At 51.3% G+C, this 20,488-nt stretch overlaps 9 protein-coding genes across 9 annotated transcripts; 6 read left to right on the top strand and 3 right to left on the bottom strand.

The window, feature by feature from the left end:
* Window positions 1–116: 116 nt before the first annotated feature.
* Window positions 117–2,257, top strand: Z518_08707 (uncharacterized protein; the record flags this gene model as incomplete). Its single annotated transcript, XM_013414447.1, has 6 exons — window positions 117–402; window positions 465–646; window positions 723–826; window positions 879–1,018; window positions 1,085–1,274; window positions 1,345–2,257. The coding sequence occupies 6 exons, from the start codon at window positions 117–119 to the stop codon at window positions 2,255–2,257; spliced, it is 1,815 nt and encodes a 604-aa protein (XP_013269901.1).
* Window positions 2,258–2,377: 120 nt separating this feature from the next.
* Window positions 2,378–4,676, bottom strand: Z518_08706 (uncharacterized protein; the record flags this gene model as incomplete). Its single annotated transcript, XM_013414446.1, has 7 exons — window positions 2,378–2,828; window positions 2,908–3,082; window positions 3,147–3,514; window positions 3,567–3,587; window positions 3,642–3,762; window positions 3,824–3,857; window positions 3,924–4,676. 7 exons carry the CDS (start codon window positions 4,674–4,676, stop codon window positions 2,378–2,380), a joined length of 1,923 nt encoding a protein of 640 aa, XP_013269900.1.
* A 1,546-nt stretch (window positions 4,677–6,222) lies between these two features.
* Window positions 6,223–7,062, top strand: Z518_08705 (uncharacterized protein; the record flags this gene model as incomplete). The annotated part of the gene is made up of 2 exons (XM_013414445.1): window positions 6,223–6,657; window positions 6,715–7,062. The coding sequence occupies 2 exons, from the start codon at window positions 6,223–6,225 to the stop codon at window positions 7,060–7,062; spliced, it is 783 nt and encodes a 260-aa protein (XP_013269899.1).
* Window positions 7,063–8,994: 1,932 nt separating this feature from the next.
* On the top strand, window positions 8,995–10,472 carry Z518_08704 (uncharacterized protein; the record flags this gene model as incomplete). Its single annotated transcript, XM_013414444.1, has 2 exons — window positions 8,995–9,279; window positions 9,342–10,472. The coding sequence occupies 2 exons, from the start codon at window positions 8,995–8,997 to the stop codon at window positions 10,470–10,472; spliced, it is 1,416 nt and encodes a 471-aa protein (XP_013269898.1).
* A 1,156-nt stretch (window positions 10,473–11,628) lies between these two features.
* Z518_08703 (uncharacterized protein) lies at window positions 11,629–12,596 on the top strand (the record flags this gene model as incomplete). Its single annotated transcript, XM_013414443.1, has 2 exons — window positions 11,629–11,901; window positions 11,952–12,596. 2 exons carry the CDS (start codon window positions 11,629–11,631, stop codon window positions 12,594–12,596), a joined length of 918 nt encoding a protein of 305 aa, XP_013269897.1.
* A 414-nt stretch (window positions 12,597–13,010) lies between these two features.
* Window positions 13,011–13,766, bottom strand: Z518_08702 (uncharacterized protein; the record flags this gene model as incomplete). The annotated part of the gene is made up of 1 exon (XM_013414442.1): window positions 13,011–13,766. The coding sequence occupies one exon, from the start codon at window positions 13,764–13,766 to the stop codon at window positions 13,011–13,013; it is 756 nt and encodes a 251-aa protein (XP_013269896.1).
* A 2,200-nt stretch (window positions 13,767–15,966) lies between these two features.
* Window positions 15,967–17,031, top strand: Z518_08701 (uncharacterized protein; the record flags this gene model as incomplete). Its single annotated transcript, XM_013414441.1, has 1 exon — window positions 15,967–17,031. The coding sequence occupies one exon, from the start codon at window positions 15,967–15,969 to the stop codon at window positions 17,029–17,031; it is 1,065 nt and encodes a 354-aa protein (XP_013269895.1).
* Window positions 17,032–17,487: 456 nt separating this feature from the next.
* Window positions 17,488–18,402, top strand: Z518_08700 (uncharacterized protein; the record flags this gene model as incomplete). The annotated part of the gene is made up of 1 exon (XM_013414440.1): window positions 17,488–18,402. One exon carries the CDS (start codon window positions 17,488–17,490, stop codon window positions 18,400–18,402), a length of 915 nt encoding a protein of 304 aa, XP_013269894.1.
* Window positions 18,403–18,798: 396 nt separating this feature from the next.
* Z518_08699 (26S protease regulatory subunit 8) lies at window positions 18,799–20,021 on the bottom strand (the record flags this gene model as incomplete). The annotated part of the gene is made up of 2 exons (XM_013414439.1): window positions 18,799–19,733; window positions 19,787–20,021. 2 exons carry the CDS (start codon window positions 20,019–20,021, stop codon window positions 18,799–18,801), a joined length of 1,170 nt encoding a protein of 389 aa, XP_013269893.1.
* Between the last annotated feature and the right edge of the window lie 467 nt (window positions 20,022–20,488).

Here is a 20,488-nt window from a genome sequence, read left to right as displayed (position 1 = left end):
GTAAAAGATCTCTCGTCTTACGAAGTAGTATTTAGACCAATTGTGATCTGGTCGGCACCTGATCTCCGATCAAAGGTAGTTCCGAATTCTCGTCCTCCACCACAACACACGACAATATGGCCACCAACGTCGCCGGCATTGAGGTACTTTTCAAGCCCGCAAACCGAGATTTCAGTCATCGTTGGAAGCAATTTGGTCCAGGCAAAGAAGTCCTCCCAAAAGGATGGCGGAAGGCAGAAGGACGACGCGCATTGACCGAGGACTTGATCTTTGAAAGAGATGTTCGTGTCCCTCTGCGTGACGGCGCGATAATTTGGGCCGACGTTTTTCGACCTGTGCGGTCGGACAATCAACCTGTTCCGGCCATATTGGCATGGAGTCCGTATGGAAAACAAGGGAATGGTGCGTCCCTCTTCTCACAGTGCACTCACCCGCGAGACGCGCTGAATCCGTTTCTGCTCCAGGTTTCCAGAGCCTTGATAGAGTCCCTTGGCGGGCTGGAATACCAAGAGACTGGACTAGTGACCTGGAGAAGTTTGAGGCCCTGGATCCGGCGGAATGGTGTTCCCGAGGTTACGCCATTGTCAATGTGGATTCGCGGGGTGTCTTTGATTCTGACGGAGACATGTACATGCTGGGAACGCAGGTGAGTCTACCCGGATCTGAGGGGGGTGCACATCCTACCCTGGCTGGCGCTCGGCACATATTGACCTGCGACCTAGGAGGGGCGAGACGGATACGATGCCGTCGAATGCATTGCTTCCCAGCCGTGGTGCAATGGAGCCGTTGCGTTCGCCGGCAACTCATACCTCGCTGCCGCCCAGTGGTATGTGGATGGCCAAAATTCTAATCTTCCCCGGAGTTAATTGACCTCGCAGGTTTATCGCTGCGGAGCGACCACCTCATCTGAAGGCCATTGCTCCCTGGGAGGGCATCGCAGACTACTATCGTGAACTGCTCGGCCGAGGTGGCATTCCGAACTATGCCTTTGTCGACTATCGGGGCAGTGGTTACTGTGGTGCGACAAAGCCCTGCCGTTGAGAAGCCCGCACAAGTCACTGACGTCTCTTTCAATGTCCTACAGGGAAGAACCGGCAAGAAGACACAGGTGCTATGATCCGTCAATATCCCCTGTGGAATCAGTACTGGGACGACAAAAGTGCAAAGTTCGCTCAGATAGACGTGCCCATCTACGCATTGTCGAGCTTCTCGACGATGCTGCACACCGAAGGCACGTTGAGAGGGTTCTTGTTCTCGTCGTCCAAAGACAAATGGTCTGCTAATAATCCCCCTCCGCCCGTCTCTTCTGTGATACTGGCTGCTAACCTTGCGAGTTGAGTACAGGCTACGGATCCACCACACTCAGGAGTGGTATGACCTGTACCAGAAATGGGCAAACGACGACCTACAGAAGTTCTTCGATCGCTACCTGTACGAGAAAGCCAACGACTGGGAGTCGACGCCCAAAGTGCGGCACAGTCTGCTCGGTTTCAACCGCGACTGTGTGGTGAATAGACCCGAAGCAGTCTATCCACCCAGCTACGTTGAGCATCGGACATTTTTCCTGGATGGCGCAACTGCAACGATAAGCGAGAGCGGCGCTCCGCCCGGCGAGGCGTCTTCGATCAGTTACCAATCCGACTCTTGGGACGACGATGGCGCGCACTTTGTCCACAAATTCAACACGTACACGGAGCTCATCGGCTATTCCCAGGTCAAGTTGTACATGTCCTGCGCCGACGCGGACGACATGGACGTCTACGTGATTTGTCGAAAACTTGACGCCGAGGGCCAGCCATTAATGCAAGTCAACATCCCCCTCGAGGCTCTCCCGGCAGGAACTAAGGCCGACGACATTCCCAATCTGAATATCTTCAAATACTTGGGCCCCAACGGTAGACTTCGAGCTTCTCACCGGGAGCTCCGCGCGGACCCGACCCTCTCTGAGGAACAAGTCGCGATGCTTGCCCCCGCGATGGCGTGGCATCCTCATGACAGTGAGGACAAGATCCAGCCAGGTCAGATTGTGTGTCTTGATATCCCATTGTGGCCTTCCGGGATCATTTTCGAGGCCGGGGAATCCATCCGGCTGGAAATCAAGGGTCATGAGGTGACATTGCCGGAGTTCCCGGCGTTGGATCGCGCCGCGAAGAATTTGAACCGCGGCAAACACGTAATCCACACCGGACCTGAGTGTCCTTCTTCGATAGTGCTTTCCCTGGCCTCGGGGATTTCTGCTAGGGAAAGCAAGGAATGAAGGGATGCCTGCGGTATGCCCCGGGATGACAAATCTGTCAGATCTCGACAGAGGTTTCGAACGGCTGCTGGTTTTTCTGCGGAACGCAAGGCTTCCAGGAAGCCCACATAATACTCCGTACTATGTTCCAAGAGTGTCAAGCTCATGAGCCCACTCTGTCCAGAACAAAGCCTGCTGGCTGTCGTCGAAAGGATATACGTCCAGCCAATCTAGATCATCACCGTCCATAACTTGGGGCTGAAACAGTGTGTCGACGTCCTCAGGTTGGGGTCGAGGATTCGCATCAACGGGAGGACGTAGCGTGCCGTGAAGGTCTGCATCTTGGAATGATGAGGACTGTTGTGCCCCCAATGCCGGCTGGGGCACCTTTTTGGCTCGAGCGAGGGTTCGCTTGATGATCGCGGTCGCATTCCTGGCGACTGAACAGTCATCCATGGCTTGGAGGATTAGGATCGCACGGTCAATGTGTGCAAACAGGCTCTCGAGTGCCTGCTGGGTTCTCGCCAGCTGCCGAAAAACCACGGCGAGGAGGACGCTGACCGCAAACAGAGTATACGTCGAGTTGTACCACCTAGCCAAGGGGTTCGAAATGGTCAGCCTTTTCATTTTCGACCAGTATTTGGACGGTAGCGGTGGCGGAGGAAACATACCAGGTCTGGAAGTAGTCGCTGGAGCAAAATGTCGAGTAGATCAAATCGATCGCATCTTCCGCGGATTGGATACACCGAGACTGGCATTTTTGAAGGCACGCAATGTCGTACTGCGTGTCCGTCTTCGTGTCGGTCATGAATACCGCATGAATCACCATGCGAAGATTGAGGTAGCCTAGGGCATTACTTGGCATCAACAATCCACCCGGCTCGAGGTGGAGTTGGTTTTCAACACTTACGGAGTCGTAGCACCACAGACTGCTTCTTGATGTAGCTGGCGAGACGCCGCGGTTTGAGAAGGGAAGGGTCGGAGGCACTTGGAGGCTCAGATCGAAGATGGGCGGGAACTTGTTCGAGCCAGTGCTCCAACTCGTCGTCGAGTGTTTTCGCTTGAGGGAGTTTGTATTCCATTCCGCACGGCTGCGTGTACAGCTCGAGGGCTACCTTGCGCATAATGCGCGACAGGCCGACCATGCATGGAACAATTTGCAGAACATCAGGGTGAGGGCTCGATGTCGACTCTCCGGGATCCGCCGTGGGAAAATGTTGGGTGTGATATTGATCTGGACCGAGACTGTCGGGTCTCCCTAAGGCAAAGCTGGTCTGACTGTACGGTTCTCAGTTTCTGTGTTTGATTATGAATTTGACTCTCGCCATACATGTCAAGGCAGTACACGGCCCTGCTCAGCGTTAGAAATGTGGTCATAAAAGAGGAAAAAGGTGTGATATCTTACCACCACGTTTTTGATGCTGGCTTTGACGCCCGCGGGTCAGTGATATCTGGACTGATGGGGCTCCGATTGATCCCGATTGCCAACGAGGTTCTTGCCGCTTGGCCGGAATAGAGATATGCAACTGAAGAGACGTGTGAGCGATGTCGATGTCAAAGGGAGGGGCTGAGTCACGCTCGGCATACCGTGAGGATTAAGCTCGTGCTGGCATACTTTGCTCTTCAGGCGATCACTGCTATCAGTGCTGATCTCTCGGGCGCCTTCGCCAACGGAATTCTAGCTCACCATCATATAAAAACACTGGACCATTTCCACGTCGGTTACGGTGCCAAGTCGTGTCGTGATAGCAAGTGCGGCGTTAAACAGGTTGCGACTCCACGTGAACCGATCGGCCCCAGATATTTCGGGGGTTTCGAACTTGGTCAAAAGGCTGCCCAAACTCAAGGTGGCATAATAAAGAGCAATAAAGGACAAAGGCTGTTTGCCTGGTCTGTTGAACCACAGATCCTCGCAGCGCGCAAGAAACTCCTCTTCTTCTAACAATGGCTGGATGTAATGCACGTTGGAGAAGTAAGCGTCGAGGAATCGCCTGGCCACGCGGAAGTGGAAGCGGTCAGGATTCGGGCCGGCCTCTCGTGGTGACACTGCCATACTGTGCGACGTGTGCGGCTGGAAATCGGTGTTGTGTATGAGAGAAGCCAACTCGCGTTCCGGTGGTCCAGCCACAGTACTACTTGCGCCTTGATAATTCGACAATGTCTCCACGTGGCGGAGAAATGCGACCGATGAGGCCGAACCATAGAACTCCAGGTTGCTCGTATGCAGATTGGTATCCATCACGCCCGAGGCAGGGTTTCGTGACGTGGTTTCGGACGAGGTGCAGCTGTTCTCATCCATGGATGATGGCGCAGATGCCGCTGCTCCCTGCCGCAGGGTTGGTCCAACCGCGTTGGAGTTTGACTGTTGTTGAACTGGACACTCTTCGATGGTGCCTGGCGGATTGACATCGGTCGGCCAGAAGTCGAGGGTGCCCGTCATGGGCCCTTGAGTATGGCGCGCATATTGTTTGAACTGTGAAATCGGCCTTTTCCCACAAAGATGATTAGCCCAGGACCATGGTCTTGAAGAGGGAGTACCTGCTGTGGCCTTTGTCTCTTCTCACGGGGGCTGCGCGAGTATGTACATTCCAAATCATGCTCTTGTGCGATATTGAGTAAGTCATAAGCCACGTAGAACTCGTCCAGAGGGTCATATTTATACAGGGCACTCACCAACGCAATAATTACACGGTCGATCTTCGCTACAGCGGTTCTTTCTGGCCCGGCAGACCTCACACGCTTGCAGTGCTCGGGGGCGCTTTAGTCTCCCGGCTCGTTGCATCGTGTCGCAATGATAAGGGAGGGCCACAGGTCACTCAATGCAAAAGGGTGGCCTAGCAGTAATGGGCAGGAGACAGATCGAATCAAGAAATGGCTGAAGGCGATGCCATCCTTGTGAGATCGTGGAGACAATTGAGGAAATTGACGAGGTTTCAGAGGAATTGAAAGGTGCCACGAGGCAGTTTAAGAATTACTCAGCCAAGCATCTGTTATTAGCCTTGATGCTCGTAAAGAGCCTTAGAGGGGGGCCTTGACTCCCCGTAAGTGGGGTTAGAGGGCCCCAGATTTCATCCGACAACTTCCGTCCACTATGAATGTTTTGGGGGATTACAACCGTCATGGCTCATGGAGGCCGTCAGCTCTTCATTCAGAGATGCTGAATTATGCATGCGACACTGCAGCCAAGTTCATGGGCATCACAGTCACTTGTGACTTACATGCCCGTCGTTCATTTATTATGATCGTCCGACGCGATCTCTGCGAGCCATTGACCTCGCTGATCTGGAATACGGGCCCATACCTCTTTGACAACTCTGCTAATCGTCGTGGCTGCTCGGTGCCCACCTGGGCTAAATTTCCTATAATCGGAAGGCCAGGAAGGACGGTAGATGTTGGACAAAGGGGACATCTGTGCCGTCAGACAGCCAAAGAATCAGGACGACGAGTGCACTGCAAGTGACCACCCAGCTCAAGAAAGAAGGCAAGACGTGGCCCAACAGGGGGATCGCCGGGAACTTGACTGCGGCGCCTAGCAGTAATTCTGTGATCTTGTCGTTCATGTTTGACGCAGTTGGAAGGACATGCTTTTGCTGTTTTCCCGTCAGATCTCGAGCCTCCGACGATTTTGAAGCATTGCAGCTGAAGGAGTACATTTGATGCGCTCGGCCTGAATCGTGGATGTGGTGGACCGGGTTGGATCATCTTGAGCAGAAGACCAAAATAGGACAACGCGACCGGAAATCGGGACATCCGGCGGAACAATCCCGAAGTGGAAATCGTCCGGCCCGTGGTCGACCCGCAGGATTTTCCGGCAAGCATTTTCCGCCTCGACTCTCTGGGGCCGGAGGGGATGCTTTTGCTCAAGCGTTTGGTGGAACCACAGCCATCCTTCGTTGTCTCTGGGAATTAAAATAAAATTAGTGACCTGTTTGAGCATCTCTGAGTTGTCCCATATTGTTAACAATAGTGTCATCGTCGCTTTGACCATGTCGAAACCCACGATTCTTTTCATTCCAGGATCGTATGTTCTGTTGCCAGTGTACCAATCGCTTTTCGATGCGGTCTCGAAAGCAGGCTATGACATCAAGGGGATTCATCTGCCTACGATCGGGCAGTCCAGTCGGGAAGGTAGAGATGGGCCGGCACCCTCCATGTACGAAGATGCAGCAGTAATCGCACAGGAGGCCAAGAAGCTCGCAGACCAGAGTAAAGATGTGATCCTCATGGGCCACTCGTATGCTGGTATCCCCATGTCACAAAGCACGAAGGGGCTGAGCAAAGAGGAGAGAAAGGCGCAAGGGAAACCCGGAGGGATCGCCCGCCTGGCCTACATATCTGCCCTTGTCCCGCCAGTTGGGGGCTCCGCTGAATCTCTTCTGAGTAGATTTCCCAACGACAAAAGGCCTGCTGTGTCCGTTGATGTAAGTACCGAGAGATTGGGCAATTACACCTCGACCTTGTCTAACATGTTTCGTCAGGACAACGGCTGGATGCTAATGGAAGATCCGGCGGCGACTGCTGCCATGATTTGTCAAGAGTTGCCTCCTGAAGAGGGCGAGGCTCTCGTCAGAGGCTTTGCAAAGCAGTCGGCACGGAGTTTTGGTGACGAATTGACGCATGCTGGGTACAAGGACATCCCAGTATCTTACCTGCTGTGCGAGGAGGACATGGCCGGTCCTGCCGAGCTTCAGAGGGAGATGATAGCCATGATTGAGGAAGCGAGTGGTCGAATGGTTCATGTCATAAGCGTCGCGGCGGGCCACTGTCCGAATGTAACCGCCGAGAAGGAGACGTTTCAGTGGGTTTTGGAGGTTATTAATGCTTAAACGCGTCAGCATGACAACTACATTATGTCATGTTTAGTACTTTCAACGTCTTCAACACCTTCTCGGAACCCTTGTGTTGGCTACCTTAGAACGGCATAGATGCGGACTGCGCAAGTGACGCCCAGAGCTCGTTTGGATAGCACTTGGACATAGATTTCCGATATATATATAAACGAGGAAGTACTTGGGGATGGGGTGTTTGGCCCCGCAAAACTTGTAGAGGCACTTAAAGGTTCTCTGATATAAGGAGTACAGGAGTTATCGTCGAGCCATTCAGAAACTCTTCTCCATGCATAACCGACACAGTCACCAGGTATCGCGACAGTGTCACTTCGTTCAGATTTTCAAGAGTTTCGAGCATGGTGTGGATTAATCCCCCAAAGGAGAACATTCTTCCGCTCGTACGGTTATGGATGATGGATGCGCGTTCAACCAGCCCTATAGTCGACAACGTGAATCATTCCAACGATTCTCCTCATCCGTCAGACAAATGATGAACTCCTGCTCGCGAAGGCCAGGCAACCGTTGACGCGCTATGCATCCACAGGTCAGTATGACACCGATTTAACGTCACGAGATTCTCCGGTTACAGTCCGCTTGATGAAAGCAAGCCCGGTGGGAGGAGAGAACGGCTTTATGAAACCACAAATGAAACTCAAAGCGCCATTCGCCGTTGTCTCATCTGACTCGATTTCATACAGCTGCCTTGCTTAAGCCTCCTTCAAACCGGCAATAGCTCTTTCAGTTCGAACGATCAAGTTTGATTCTCTGACGGACAAAGTCATGTAGAGTGGAGTTCCCAAGGACAATCCACAGCGATGGGTCGATGGACGTGGCTTGCAGATGCTTACACGCGCCACGGGACCACTGATGGAGCCAGGTCATCCGAAGTATTTGGCTGTCAAGCAAAGGCGCAGAGAATGGACTCAACATGTGCAGGGGGCTTCGGCTGTCTTTGCCCAATATGCTGCTAACAGAACGATATCCATTGAACGAGCATTCATTCCAGGCCTGGGATTTTGTGTCCCGCTCTCGACATAGCACAGTCATCGCAAACGTCATTCGAGCTGAATTAGGCAACAGTGTCATAGAGGGTCCCAAATCTGACTGGGCAAGCGGAATGAGTAAGACGCTTGAGGATCTGGGGCTTCAGGAAGGTGGAAAAAAAGGGGGGGTTTGGAAGGGTGTGGGGAAGGATTCGTTCAATTCCGAACCCTCTGCTTTTGAAGCGAAAGCTTGGTGTAACAAGCAAGTACCTATCTAAGGGTGCTCAAGAGTTCTCCAAGATATGGTACTCGAGAGGCTGTCTGATCCGGCAGCATACCCTCTGTCTGTGAGCTTGGTAACTTCTTGCGCCCATTGAAAGCAGCCCACCTGACTCCTTACGTTGTGGTTATCTTTTCAAAGGGTATCTTGTTCAAAGGCGGTTCTATGAGTTCCATGGATTCCATGACGCGATAACTGAGAGAATTTTTTACTTTAGGTGGATTAATCACCTCACTCCTTTCTGTCCATCGGCCACAAACAGGAGTGATTCCCATTGAGACCAGTGGACAGATTTCAGTCTCAACCAGAACTAGTATTTCACTGCTTGCTGCTCAGGGCAAAGACCCATGAATGGCCTGGATTCGGACAGTGAGTGGCTCAGATTTGGTATTATTTCTTAGGTAAGACTCTGAGGGAACGATGACGAAGTGTAAGATTCGCACCCACCAGTCCATGTAAGGCGTCCTTCGCCTGATCAATATGTGATCTGAACAGTCCTCCCCCCTTTGGGACACCTTATCCTGTGTTGCATTGGTCGCATGCACTTGGACTATATAATCAAAACCCCGGCCGGCAAATGTCTGCTGCATGGTCTCTCTTGTTGATGAGTAATGACAAAAAGGTCTCTCCACGCCATAATTAACAGAAATAAGAAACACCTGAAGAATGTTGAACTGGTCAGTGTTGTTGTCATGGGCTGTCGCCATTGCCCTGGCAGCAATACTTGTATCTAACTACATGAGACTATCATCTATTCCAGGACCGTTTTGGGCATCGTTCACCAATTTGTGGAGAGCATACGAGACAGAATATGGAGCAGAGTTTCGAAAGACCCTGGAGGGTCTTCACAAGAAGTATGGACCATTTGTTCGAATTGGTCCAACCACAGTTAGCATTTCGGATCCCTCAGCAATTCCCACCATCTACTCGATGCACGGGGAATTCAAAAAGGTATGGGGTTCGGCCTTATGACCCTTCCCCTTTCAACCACGAACAGCACTGACCGACGACAGGCTGACTCCTACCAAGGCCTCCGGGCTCTTTCAAATGGAAAGGTAATGGGCAGTGTCATCGATATCCAAGACGAAGACGAAGTCTCCGCGCTCAAACGTGCTGTCGGAAGTGCTTTTGCCACCAAGAACCTCCTGAACTACGAGTCGGATGTCGACTATACTGCCGACACGCTTGTCCAGGCCATTCGTAAAAGAGGCACAGTGGACGTTCTCAACACTATGCAGCAATTCCAAGTCGATTTCCTGATGAAAGTTGCCTTCAGCAAAGAAACAGACTACTTGAGGGCCGAAAAATCGACTCAGCCCATTTCAGTTGAACCACGTCTGAGGCACTGGAGTCGATGGCAACCCATACCTCTAATGGAGAGGATACTTTTCAAGTCCCCACTTTGCCCTGCATGGTACAGGGGTGTCTCGAAGCCTCCTGTCTGGACAGCAATGGCCATTGAAGAATTCCAAAGGCACCAGCAGCCGAACCTAAAAGAGAAATTCAACCTGCAGCCTGATCTTTTGACAAAATACATTCAGGGGGGGGAAAGAAATAAGGAGAATGTGAGACCGGAGGTTCTAATCAGGATGATCTCGTCGACGATCTCTGCTGGCTTTGATACCTCGGCATTCACCATGACGACCATTCTCTACTTCCTCCTCAGGAACCCGGACTCGCTCCAAAAGCTGAAGAACGAAATGGATTCTGCCATGGCCGCCGGCCACCTTTCCAATCCTCCTCGATATACTGAGGCGGACAAGTTAAAGTATCTTAGCGCCGTGATTAAAGAAACCATGCGTCTGTACCAGTTCTTCACTATCCTTCTTGAACGCGAGGTCCCCGCAGGCGGTGCAGAGATTGCAGGACAATGGTTCCCTGGCGGTACCGTGGTTGGTGTTCCTGCGGACATCGTTCACCGTGATGTTTCGGTCTTTGGGAAGGATGCACGCAGGTTCCGACCAGATCGATGGTTGGAAGCCGATGAACCCAGGCGTCTTCAGATGGAGAAGACGGTGCTGGGATTCGGAGCTGGTAAACGGGTGTGTCTCGGAAGGCACATCGCCGAACTGGAGATGAAGAAAGTCATTCCAAGACTATTGTTGGAATTCAACGTAAGTTTACAGATTGGAGTTTCCTTTTGATGAAAAGAAGAGCTGACCAAGGGCGATGATCTAGTTGACGCTAGAGAATCCGGATTATGTTCTCGAACCCGTAGACAAGTACACTTCGTATCCGAAGCCATTCTCTATCATCTTTGAAGAGAAAGTTCAATAATGTGAGAGAGCATCGTGGTCGAGGTTTTTAGGAAGATGGGTTCTAGGCGTTGGAACATGGATGAAGGACTTTCAGGCAGGGCGACTTGTTTCAGCCGGGTAAAAGTAATCATGTTTGCATTCGAACAGGTTGTGTAAAATATCAGGATCCCAGAGACGACATCAAATACTTGACCGAGAGTTTTTCTGAGCCGTCAGATGAATTCTCTGACATTGAAGGACGGTTGCTTTTTAGGTCCCGTCTTCCAGAATTGAGGATGATTAAATCAAAGACGGCACGTATTGAGAGACATGTGGTCCAGAGGTATCATAACGCAAGAAGCCATCGAGAATGTCCCGAATAGGAGACCAAGTTGAGATGTTCATCCGCGCAGCTTGGAGTGCGAATTCTTGATTGAATTACCATTTCCCAAGGCCCTTTCCGTGACGTCAGGGTGACATTAGCACAGAGCCCACAGACGTGAGATCGTATATTTGATCGATACAGTGAACTCGATGCCTCGCTGCTCTTCCTCCGGGGATTGGCTATTAGCTTCATGGGGGACGTATCTTGCTTTGCGGAATAAGTGCGCCAGAACCAATTCCTGGGATAGGCTTTACGATATCGTCCGTCCTCATCTCTTGGTATGTTTGGTATGTTTGTTGTATGAGAAAATATCCTGACTTCGGCGATACTCGGCAAGATCACGGGGCCGATTCCTGCGAATCTGCGGCTGCAGGAACAGGGACTGAAAAATCAAAGCTTGATATCCACGCCACTGGTCAGTCCACCGCAATTCGATCGGATACGGATGCCCGAGTGAGGCCACTCGATTCCCGACCCAATAAAATCTCCCACTGAAACCACCTCCAATTGACGAGAAAGTAGAGACACCAGATTGAACTGCAATTCATCCGCGTTCATTTTCACTTCTTCCTTTCCATCCTTTCTCTCGTTTAGTTCACCCACACCTCCTAGGATTGGTGTTGCTCAGGACCTTGACCTTCCTCCGGAGCCAAAATGTATGTGCACCACCCCCGGTGAATGCCAAATGTTTTATTAACAGAGCCCCCTAGGAATTCCACCTATGCTGCTCCCGTTACCTATGCCGAGTACTTTAACGATATCTCGCAGTACAACATCCACTTAAACATTTTCGAAAGAGCCTGGGCGGCATGGTACGCCTACATGCAAAATGACGTTCTCGCTACCGGAATCATGTCCTTCATGATGCACGAGGTGGTTTACTTTGGTCGTTGTCTGCCGTTTGTGGTCATGGACAAAATCCCATACTTCCGCCGATATAAGATTCAAGGTGTACGTGTCTTGCACATGGCTTCGCGAATATTCGTGCTAACAGTCTGCAGCAAAAGATGCCTACTCTGGCCGAACAATGGGCTTGCGCCAAGCTCGTTCTCTTATCTCATTTCACCGTCGAACTCCCACAAATTTGGCTATTCCACCCTGTGGCTCAATACTTCGGCTTGTCGACCAGCGTTCCCTTCCCTCCTTGGTACACCATGGCATGGCAAATTGCCCTGTTCTTTGTCCTTGAAGATACATGGCACTACTGGTTCCACCGAGCCCTGCACACACCTCGCCTGTACAAGATGATTCACAAGCTTCATCACCAATACAGCGCGCCATTTGGACTCGCCGCAGAATATGCCTCGCCGATCGAGACTATGATCCTCGCGTTCGGCACCGTTGGCATCCCGATCATCTTCTGCGCGCTGACCAGGAACTTACACGTGGTGACCATGTACCTCTGGATTGTTGGTCGCCTTTTCCAGGCCATTGATGCCCACTCTGGTTATGAGTTTCCCTGGAGTTTGCATCACTTCTTGCCTTTCTGGGCGGGCGCCGACCATCACGATGTGCATCATGAAAAATTCATTGGAAATTACTCCAGCTCTTTCCGATGGTGGGATGCCGTGATGAACACGGAAGCTGGAAGTGCTTCGGCGCAAAAGAAACGGGAGAACAAGAAAGCAATCCAAAAGGATCAATGAGGAGAACGGCCCTCACCCAAAATCTCTTGCAGAGACAATACTTTGTTCCACTGAACATCTCGATCAACTCTGTACATATTCGGTCGATTCGACCAATAAGCGAAAGGTTGTCCAGTGATGGAGCATGGAGTGGTGCGCTAGTGGTTCTAGTTTTGCAAGCAGATAGACATGGCCATTGGTTCGAGGTGCGGTAATGAATAGATTCGGATGCCTGATTATTATTAAACAATGAGATCAAGTATTGATGCCACTGCCACTGTGCTTTCCGGTTTATCCAAGCTTTTGGCGGAGTGTACGACTTCATGGCAAGTTGCCAAATAAAAGTCGGAAAGACTGTCCGCCAAGATGGAACTTTGGTGTAGATTGTTGGGCAGATGGGCAGACAAGGCTGTTCCCGACCAGCAGGAGGATCAGCTAAGTCTTGTCCGAGCTGCAGCTGCAACTTTCTAGGGCTTCCATTATCCTCTGTCGATTGGTTCCTATCATACGATCACGTTGCCGCGTGATCTGTTCCACTGTTGCATCCTGATTTGTCCCTCGGGCTGGTTCCGTCACTTGCTGTCCCGCCAGTAGTTCGTTTATTCTCATGGCCAGCCTCGTATCCCGAGCACTAAGCCCTCGAGGACTATGCGTCGTGCACGTGACTGTGATACAATTATCTGGATCTTGATTCCAACTCCCCCGAGCAATATGCGGATGGTGATTTAATTTGTCGGCTTCATCCATAATCAGCTGGATGACTCTGTCGCATTCCTCCGCGGATGATAGAGCTAGATGCCGGTGAATGGCATCGCCCAAGGGATCGAGTTCCCATTCGAGAGAGCCGAAGGATTGCGGTCCAGCTAGTGGCCAGCCTGACGCTATCGAATTCGACCGTTTTGGGGGCGAAAGTAATGGAACCAAAGATTCGGCAATCTTCTCTGTGCTCACTTTGGGCGTGAGCGAGATTTTCCGCGTGATGAAGCTTTCATCTTGCAGGCGGATTGTGACGTTCTGACGGTCCCGAGATATGGTGATAGGATCGGTTGAGGATGAGGAGAGGAACATGTAGCGAACACACGACGAGGTGAGGAGGGGATTGCGACCATTCGGTGCTGCGGGCTTCAAGTTTCGTAGATTGTCCAGTGCAGGTCGGATGCAAAGATGACTATGGCGGAGGACAGGCAGCATTGTTGACGACAGCGCAGAGGCTCTGCATTGAGCATCGTGAAGATGACGAAGGAGGGCATGATCAACCGACCTGCACCATCGGGCCTGAAGAAACAATGGATCTTGTAGCAGCGGGGGAAACACTAATGAGCTAACTGAATATATCTTAGAGCGAGGCTGCTTTATACAAATACGAGGGGTCTGTCCGCAGAGCCGATGCCACTTCTTGTTTGGTAACAACCTTCTCGACATCGCCGTCACGACTCAGCTGCGCGGTAAAAAAAACAACACACTCTACCTACACTGCTGAAGAACTACCAAAGCACCACGAATACCAGGCCCCGAGACCTGACACGTATATGGGACAGTCATGGTCAACATGCCCACCGACAGCCCGACAATATTACGACCTGGAGAATAGTTAATTACAGATCGCGCCAATGTCGGTATACACGCCTGCGAACATCATGTTGACGGATACCGTTCCGGCTTGAGTAGCCGAGCATAGAATGAATACGACCGCACCGCTGAGGTGCGATCCAAGCCAAATAGCTGCGATTTATTCTCCCGCCAAGTTCTGGACCGAGCGTGGTTATATACTTAAAGAATCGACACGAACCGACCCTGAATCCGCTATTTGAGTGGATTCGGGGGAATAGTCTCCATGGTGAGGGTTCCAGAGACCACTCCAGGGTCGTAGCTAAATAGAAAATCTCCTATAGATGCGAACTAAATGCTATCAGTACCAGTGACCACTTGTCATTCTCTTTCGACGTACAAAGGCAAGGCCCAATACATACGGATTCTCACACGACATTCTGTGGACGCTTTTCTTTGGGGACCTCAAGAGCGAGTGCTCCCGGATGATAGTGTTTGCAGCCATTTTCAGTCACCAAAATCTTCACATCTCTGTTTCCATCTCTGGATATCTATCTCTCTGTGAACGCCTGGTCACACATCTGGAGGCGAAGATTTATATGCCTAGATTCCTAGCGCTCAACAAAGCGACATGTGGAGGGTATTAATGTGGAGTCCGTCGGTCAGAGCACAGCACTCCGATGGCGTAATTCTTTGATACACAGGCGATGAGGATGGGAGATCCGCACGGGTTGATTGGTTGTCTAGGGTAAGCTTGACAGTAGATGGAATACCAGATACCATGCTGGGAATTTAAGACTCCGTCCCACATTCCGATCGAGCATCGCTATACTGGGGAAAAACCAATTGCCAGCTCTGTAGAGGCTCTCATGCTGGAGCACGGTGTCCCGGGGTGGCATTACAGCTATTGTAGGGAATTTGTGGAAGTAGAGGGCGATTCGTCGTGGCTGCGTGGTAAAGGAGGGGAAAGCGTCGTCGAGGTGGATGGGAAGGAAACTGGCCGATGCTCATGAGCGCGTGCGAGAGTACAGAGCGGCATCAGACTCTTCCGAAACAGGGATCGGTCAGCGGCCGCCTTATTACGCCTCCGCAAGCCGGGGACACCAATGGATCAACCCCCTGAAATGCTCCTATCTCCATCCTCCTTCCATCGTGTTTGCTTTGACAAATCTCACTCTTCATGGTTGATGATTGCCTTTTCACCCGGGCCACTCCACGAGAACAAGCCGCTTAATCCTCTTCAGCTGTACCGCGACTCATCCCTCACTCCGTTCTGGTACATCCTCGTTGCAGAATGTTTTTGCGCGTTTCATCTCACAATGTCCTACAAACTTCGAAGAAGATTGAGCGCCGTCCTTGGGAAACCAATGGTTGCAGAGAATGAGCAGAGCAAATGTCCCCCACCAAACTCTCCCAGGGCGCAATCCTAGTCTTATTTCGCCCTACGACCCTGCACAACGAACGTGTTCTGCCTCGCTCTAAATACCTGAAACGAATAGCGTTTGATGCGCTTTGGTGTCGCGGCTACTCAGCCCCAGGATGGATTCGCTCGCGCATACAAGCCACTGGTAAGCCTAATGCAGTTATCGGGGAATTCTTGACCCTCTGGTTGGAATATGTACGGCCTGACATGCCCTGCGATTGAGAAATGTTTCTATCGACATCTCCTTAGGTACTCTTCTTCACGGCGTGAACGGCCCATTTGTTTCTTTATTTCTCTGATGCGTCCACGGCAAATTTGAAAGTTCTGTCTTGTCTACCCCTTTTCGGCCCCCACGATAGCTGGGTTTAGCCTCGACATATCAATAAATACTCGTCCAAGATCCAGCAACAGACGCGGACGATGCGTCACCTGGATGTCTTTTTATTCCTTTACTTCACCGCGCACTCCGTGCACGCCATTCCCTTTCGTCCGCGAAACATCATCGATCCTTTAAACCCGTTAAAAAGCGTGGCAAGCGAGTTATTGGGCATAACTACTGCAGCAAATGGACTACCCTCCCCCCCAGACCCAGCGACGATCATCGCTCCCTCTCCAGTTACCGCATCACCATCATCTTCTTCAGGTACGGCTACAGCTCAGACGAGTGATGCAGAGAGCACATCATTGTCGGATGGATCGTCAGTTACAGGCACGGGTGGGGTAGAAAGCATAACTGTCACAGGCACGGCCACTCAGTTGTCCACAGGCGGTGTTTCGGCCGGTGCTTCATCTTCCAGCCTCATTGACACTACCACCACAGTTCCAGCTACCTTTTTCACCACCTCAGTCTCTAGTGGAACAGCGAATTCGGTAGTACCTACGACAACTGGAGGCGGCGATTCGTCGGGGTCGGGGTCAGGGTCGGGATCAAATTCAGGCTCAGGCTCAGGATCAGGCTCAGACTCCGGCTCGGGCTCGGGTTCAGGCTCAGGCTCAGGTTCGGGCTCTGGATCGGGTTCATCGTCGTCGGCCGATTCAGATGGGGCAAATGGTCTCTCCGCAGGAGAGATCGCCGCCGCCGTGGTTGTACCTGTACTTGCCTTCATTGGAATAATTTTCTTCCTCTTTCGTTTCTGTACCCCGGTGCGACGAAGATATGAAGATTGGCGCCAGCAGAGGCTAGAGACTCGTGCGTACCGCAGAGCATTGGACGATCCTGTGCTATCGTTCGGTACGCGAGAAAAGGGTCTGGGACTCGGCGATGTCGAACAATTAATGCGTCCTCTTTCATTTGGCTTCAGCAAGCCTCAGCGGCAGGGGATCAAACGAAAACCTTTAAATTGGGATGCTTCGAGAATAGGCTCGCAGCGAATATCTGCCATTGGAATGGCGGTGCCCATGGGCGAGCATAGGAGAATGGGCAGTGATAGTTCTGAAGAGAGTGATGATGTGAGATACGAAGATGCCCGTTCAGACCCAACCTAATGTGAAGGGCTTGTTTCGTGATCTTTTCTCTTTGATGAATTTTTTGAGCGAACGAGCAAGCGAGAGATCTCTTCTGCGCATACACTCTTCCATGTAAAATATGTTAGATCATTTTTGGTGTACACATACCAACCGGATTTGGCACTGGAATCAAGATATTTGGACCTCTGATGATTTGACCGGATACGCAGGATACATCTTGTATAACGGCAAAGGGAGAATCATCAATCTGGTGATTTGGTTGCTAGGAGAGAAGAAAAGGGTTGAATCTCAGCCTAGCAGCGACCCCACGCCCCTCACACTGCAGAACGAGGCCAATTTTGAGCTCTTCTGTGCTTTTGATACTCCCAAACTTATCAACAAAAGAGAATATCAGAACGAAACTCGGCTTCTTAACGGTGTCACTTCAATTTGATTCCTTACCACAGAGTGGGAATTTCAAAACCCAGGCATAAGATGGCATCCACAAATATCGATCTTCCCAAACTGCGCGATAACCTCGTCGCCATTGCGCTAAAAGCCGGGGATATGATCGCCAGTGCAAACCCCAGCGCCACGTCGTCCGGGACGAAGAAGAACTCGGCAGACCTGGTAACGGAAACGGACCAAGCGGTAGAACACTTCATCTCATCCGAGCTGAAGACGATGTATCCAACCTTCCAATTCATGGGCGAAGAGACATACGTACCAGGCATGAAGCTAGGGCCCGAACCAACATTTGTCGTCGACCCGATCGACGGCACCACCAACTTCGTCCACCGCCACCCCTACGTCAGTGTCAGCCTGGGCTTTACCGTTGACCGCATCCCTACAGTCGGCGTTGTCTACAACCCCTTTACGCGCAAATTGTACAGTGGGATCCGGGGCCAGGGCAGTTTTCTGCACGAGACGGGACCTTATGGCGGTCCAGAGATCCAGTCTCATCCGCAACGATTACCTCTCAAGGAACCCGAAGCACTTGAGGGTCTCGATGGCTGCGTCGTGGTCATTGAGTTTGGCTCCGACCGGTCCGGCGCAAACTGGAAGACCAAATGCGACACGTGGGCGAGGCTGGGGCGGAGCAAGGAAGAGGGCGGCGCCATGGTGCACAGCGCGCGCGCCCTGGGGAGTGCGGCTCTGAATCTGTGCGCCATCGCTGAGGGTACACTCGACGTATACTGGGAAGGAGGATGTTGGGCGTGGGACGTCTGCGCTGGATGGGTTATCCTTAGCGAGGCGGGCGGAATTATTGTCGACGGCAACCCGGGAACCTGGGATATTCCCGTTGATCATCGCAAATATCTTGCCATCAAGGGTGCGACGAGCGGGCAGAAGGAACTGGCCGAGGAGTTTTGGTCCCACGTTGAAGGGGCCATGGTGTATGAGCATTGACGAAAAGAAAAGACCGTGGACGGGAAGGGGCGAAGAAATGATGACGTGGCTACAAGTTCGACCATAAAAGAAAAGATCATTTCGGGTTGTCAGACTCACTTCAAAGGAGGATATATGGATTTAAACTGATACATCCCAGTTAGAATTGACTACCGTGTAATAGATAGAATATAGATCATAGACAAATCGAACAGATAGACAGGCTTGATAAAAGGGGATGTAACAATAATGACAATGATTTCTTCCGGTATTCCGTTTATATGAAAGGGATGAATATCTCACGTTGCATCCCCCTATGGCTGTATCAATCTTTTATCCCTTTTCCCTCTGGACTTTGATAGTATTACATACGGCGCCATGCAGAAACAAAAATTGTGACTAGAAGGCACCAAAAGCCTACTTCCATAATTTGCCCAGCGACACCTCCTTGTCGTCATGTTTGTTCAGGACTTTGGCTGTGGCCAGATCAAAATCTTCTTGGGTGACGTGAACTCTCCTCTCCCGCAGTGCAAACATACCAGCTTCCGTGCATACACCCTTCAGTTCTGCTCCAGAACAGCCGTTCATCTTCTCGGCGATCTTCTTCAAGTCGATTCCTCTGGTCAGATTCATACTTCGGGAGTGAATTCTCAGAATATCAGCTCGTGCTTCCAGGGTCGGGGGCGGGAATTCGATTTTGCGGTCGATGCGGCCCGGTCTTAAAAGAGCCGGGTCCAAGATGTCGAGACGATTCGTGGCCATGATAACCTTGATGTTCTTGGTGGGTTCGAAACCATCCAGCTGATTCAGGAGCTCCAACATCGTGCGCTGCACTTCGGAATCTCCGCCACTGCTTCCTTCCACACGGCTAGAACCTATACTGTCGATCTCGTCCATGAAGATAATGCTCGGGGCGTGCTCTCTTGCCATGACGAAAAGCTCTCGAACCATTCTGCTGCCTTCACCAATGTATTTCTGGACCAACTCTGACCCTGAAACTCGGATAAATTTGCAGTCGGCATGATGGGCGACGGCTCGAGCCAGTAGTGTTTTTCCAGTTCCAGGCGGGCCGTAGAGAAGAACTCCTTTGGGTTGAGCGATGCCTAGTGATTCGAAAAGTTCGGGATGATTCAGTCCGAGTTCGATGACTTCTTTGATTTCCTTGATCTGTTGATCTAGTCCACCGATCATGTCATATGTGCTGTCAGGGACCTTCTCGACCATCATGAGAGAAACCAAAGGATCGACTGATGAAGGCAATATTTTCTCCAGTTTGTAGGAATCGGAGAGAAGGGACACTCGCTTGCCGACGGTCAATTTGGCAATGTCAACACTGTCTGCAATATCGACAACTGTATTTCTGTCAGTACGATTTCACCGTCCAAATAATCTCCGACAAACTGACCATATTTGCCTTCGGGATGTACTTTGACCAGAACCTTCTTGGTACTCATCACCTTGACTACTTCGCCGACATAAGACCCCGGCTGCTGTAGTAGACCCAGCTCTTCCCGTAACAGTCGCACTCTTGAGTTGTAGTCATTTCGTTGTGCTTCTAACCGCCGTAGGACTGCCTGGCCTTGGATGATCTCAAGCTTGAGGGATTCGATCTTGTTGTGATAGAAGTTATCGAGCGCCATGGTGCATGAGGGAAGGATTGAGGAGTAGAGCGCTCTCAGAGTAGGAATGAGACGATCAAGGCAGGGGGAAAGCTGTTAATGGAAAGTGATGGACGAGCAAAGGCGTCTGAAGAGAGGCTGACGCGCCTTCTGATAGCAGCCTCCGGGCAATTGTAAAGTGGCCACCTGCGGTTCACTTTTGATTGGTTGGGCGTCCGACGCGGCTAGCGGCAAACGGCGGAGCATTTGACATCAATGGGCCGAGGGATTGCCCAGAACCAGGCGAGGGTCAAATCAAATTTGAATTTACTTTGTTTTGGCGCTGATTGCTCGGGATTTTCGGCTAAGGGGTCTCGCCTGGAAGCGCCTTGGGGGATGCCTAGATGCTAGATACTGGTACCTCCAGCTGGCTTTTATTACACATCCTGCCCCATAATCCGTCTGTTTATCCACTTGGCCTGTTTCCCTGTCAAACCTCCAAGGTTGTT

Source organism: Rhinocladiella mackenziei, assembly GCF_000835555.1.
Source record: "Rhinocladiella mackenziei CBS 650.93 unplaced genomic scaffold supercont1.6, whole genome shotgun sequence".
Taxonomy (NCBI): domain Eukaryota; kingdom Fungi; phylum Ascomycota; class Eurotiomycetes; order Chaetothyriales; family Herpotrichiellaceae; genus Rhinocladiella; species Rhinocladiella mackenziei.
Note: the sequence above shows the minus strand (reverse complement) of the source record. Positions and strands in the feature narration are given on the sequence as shown.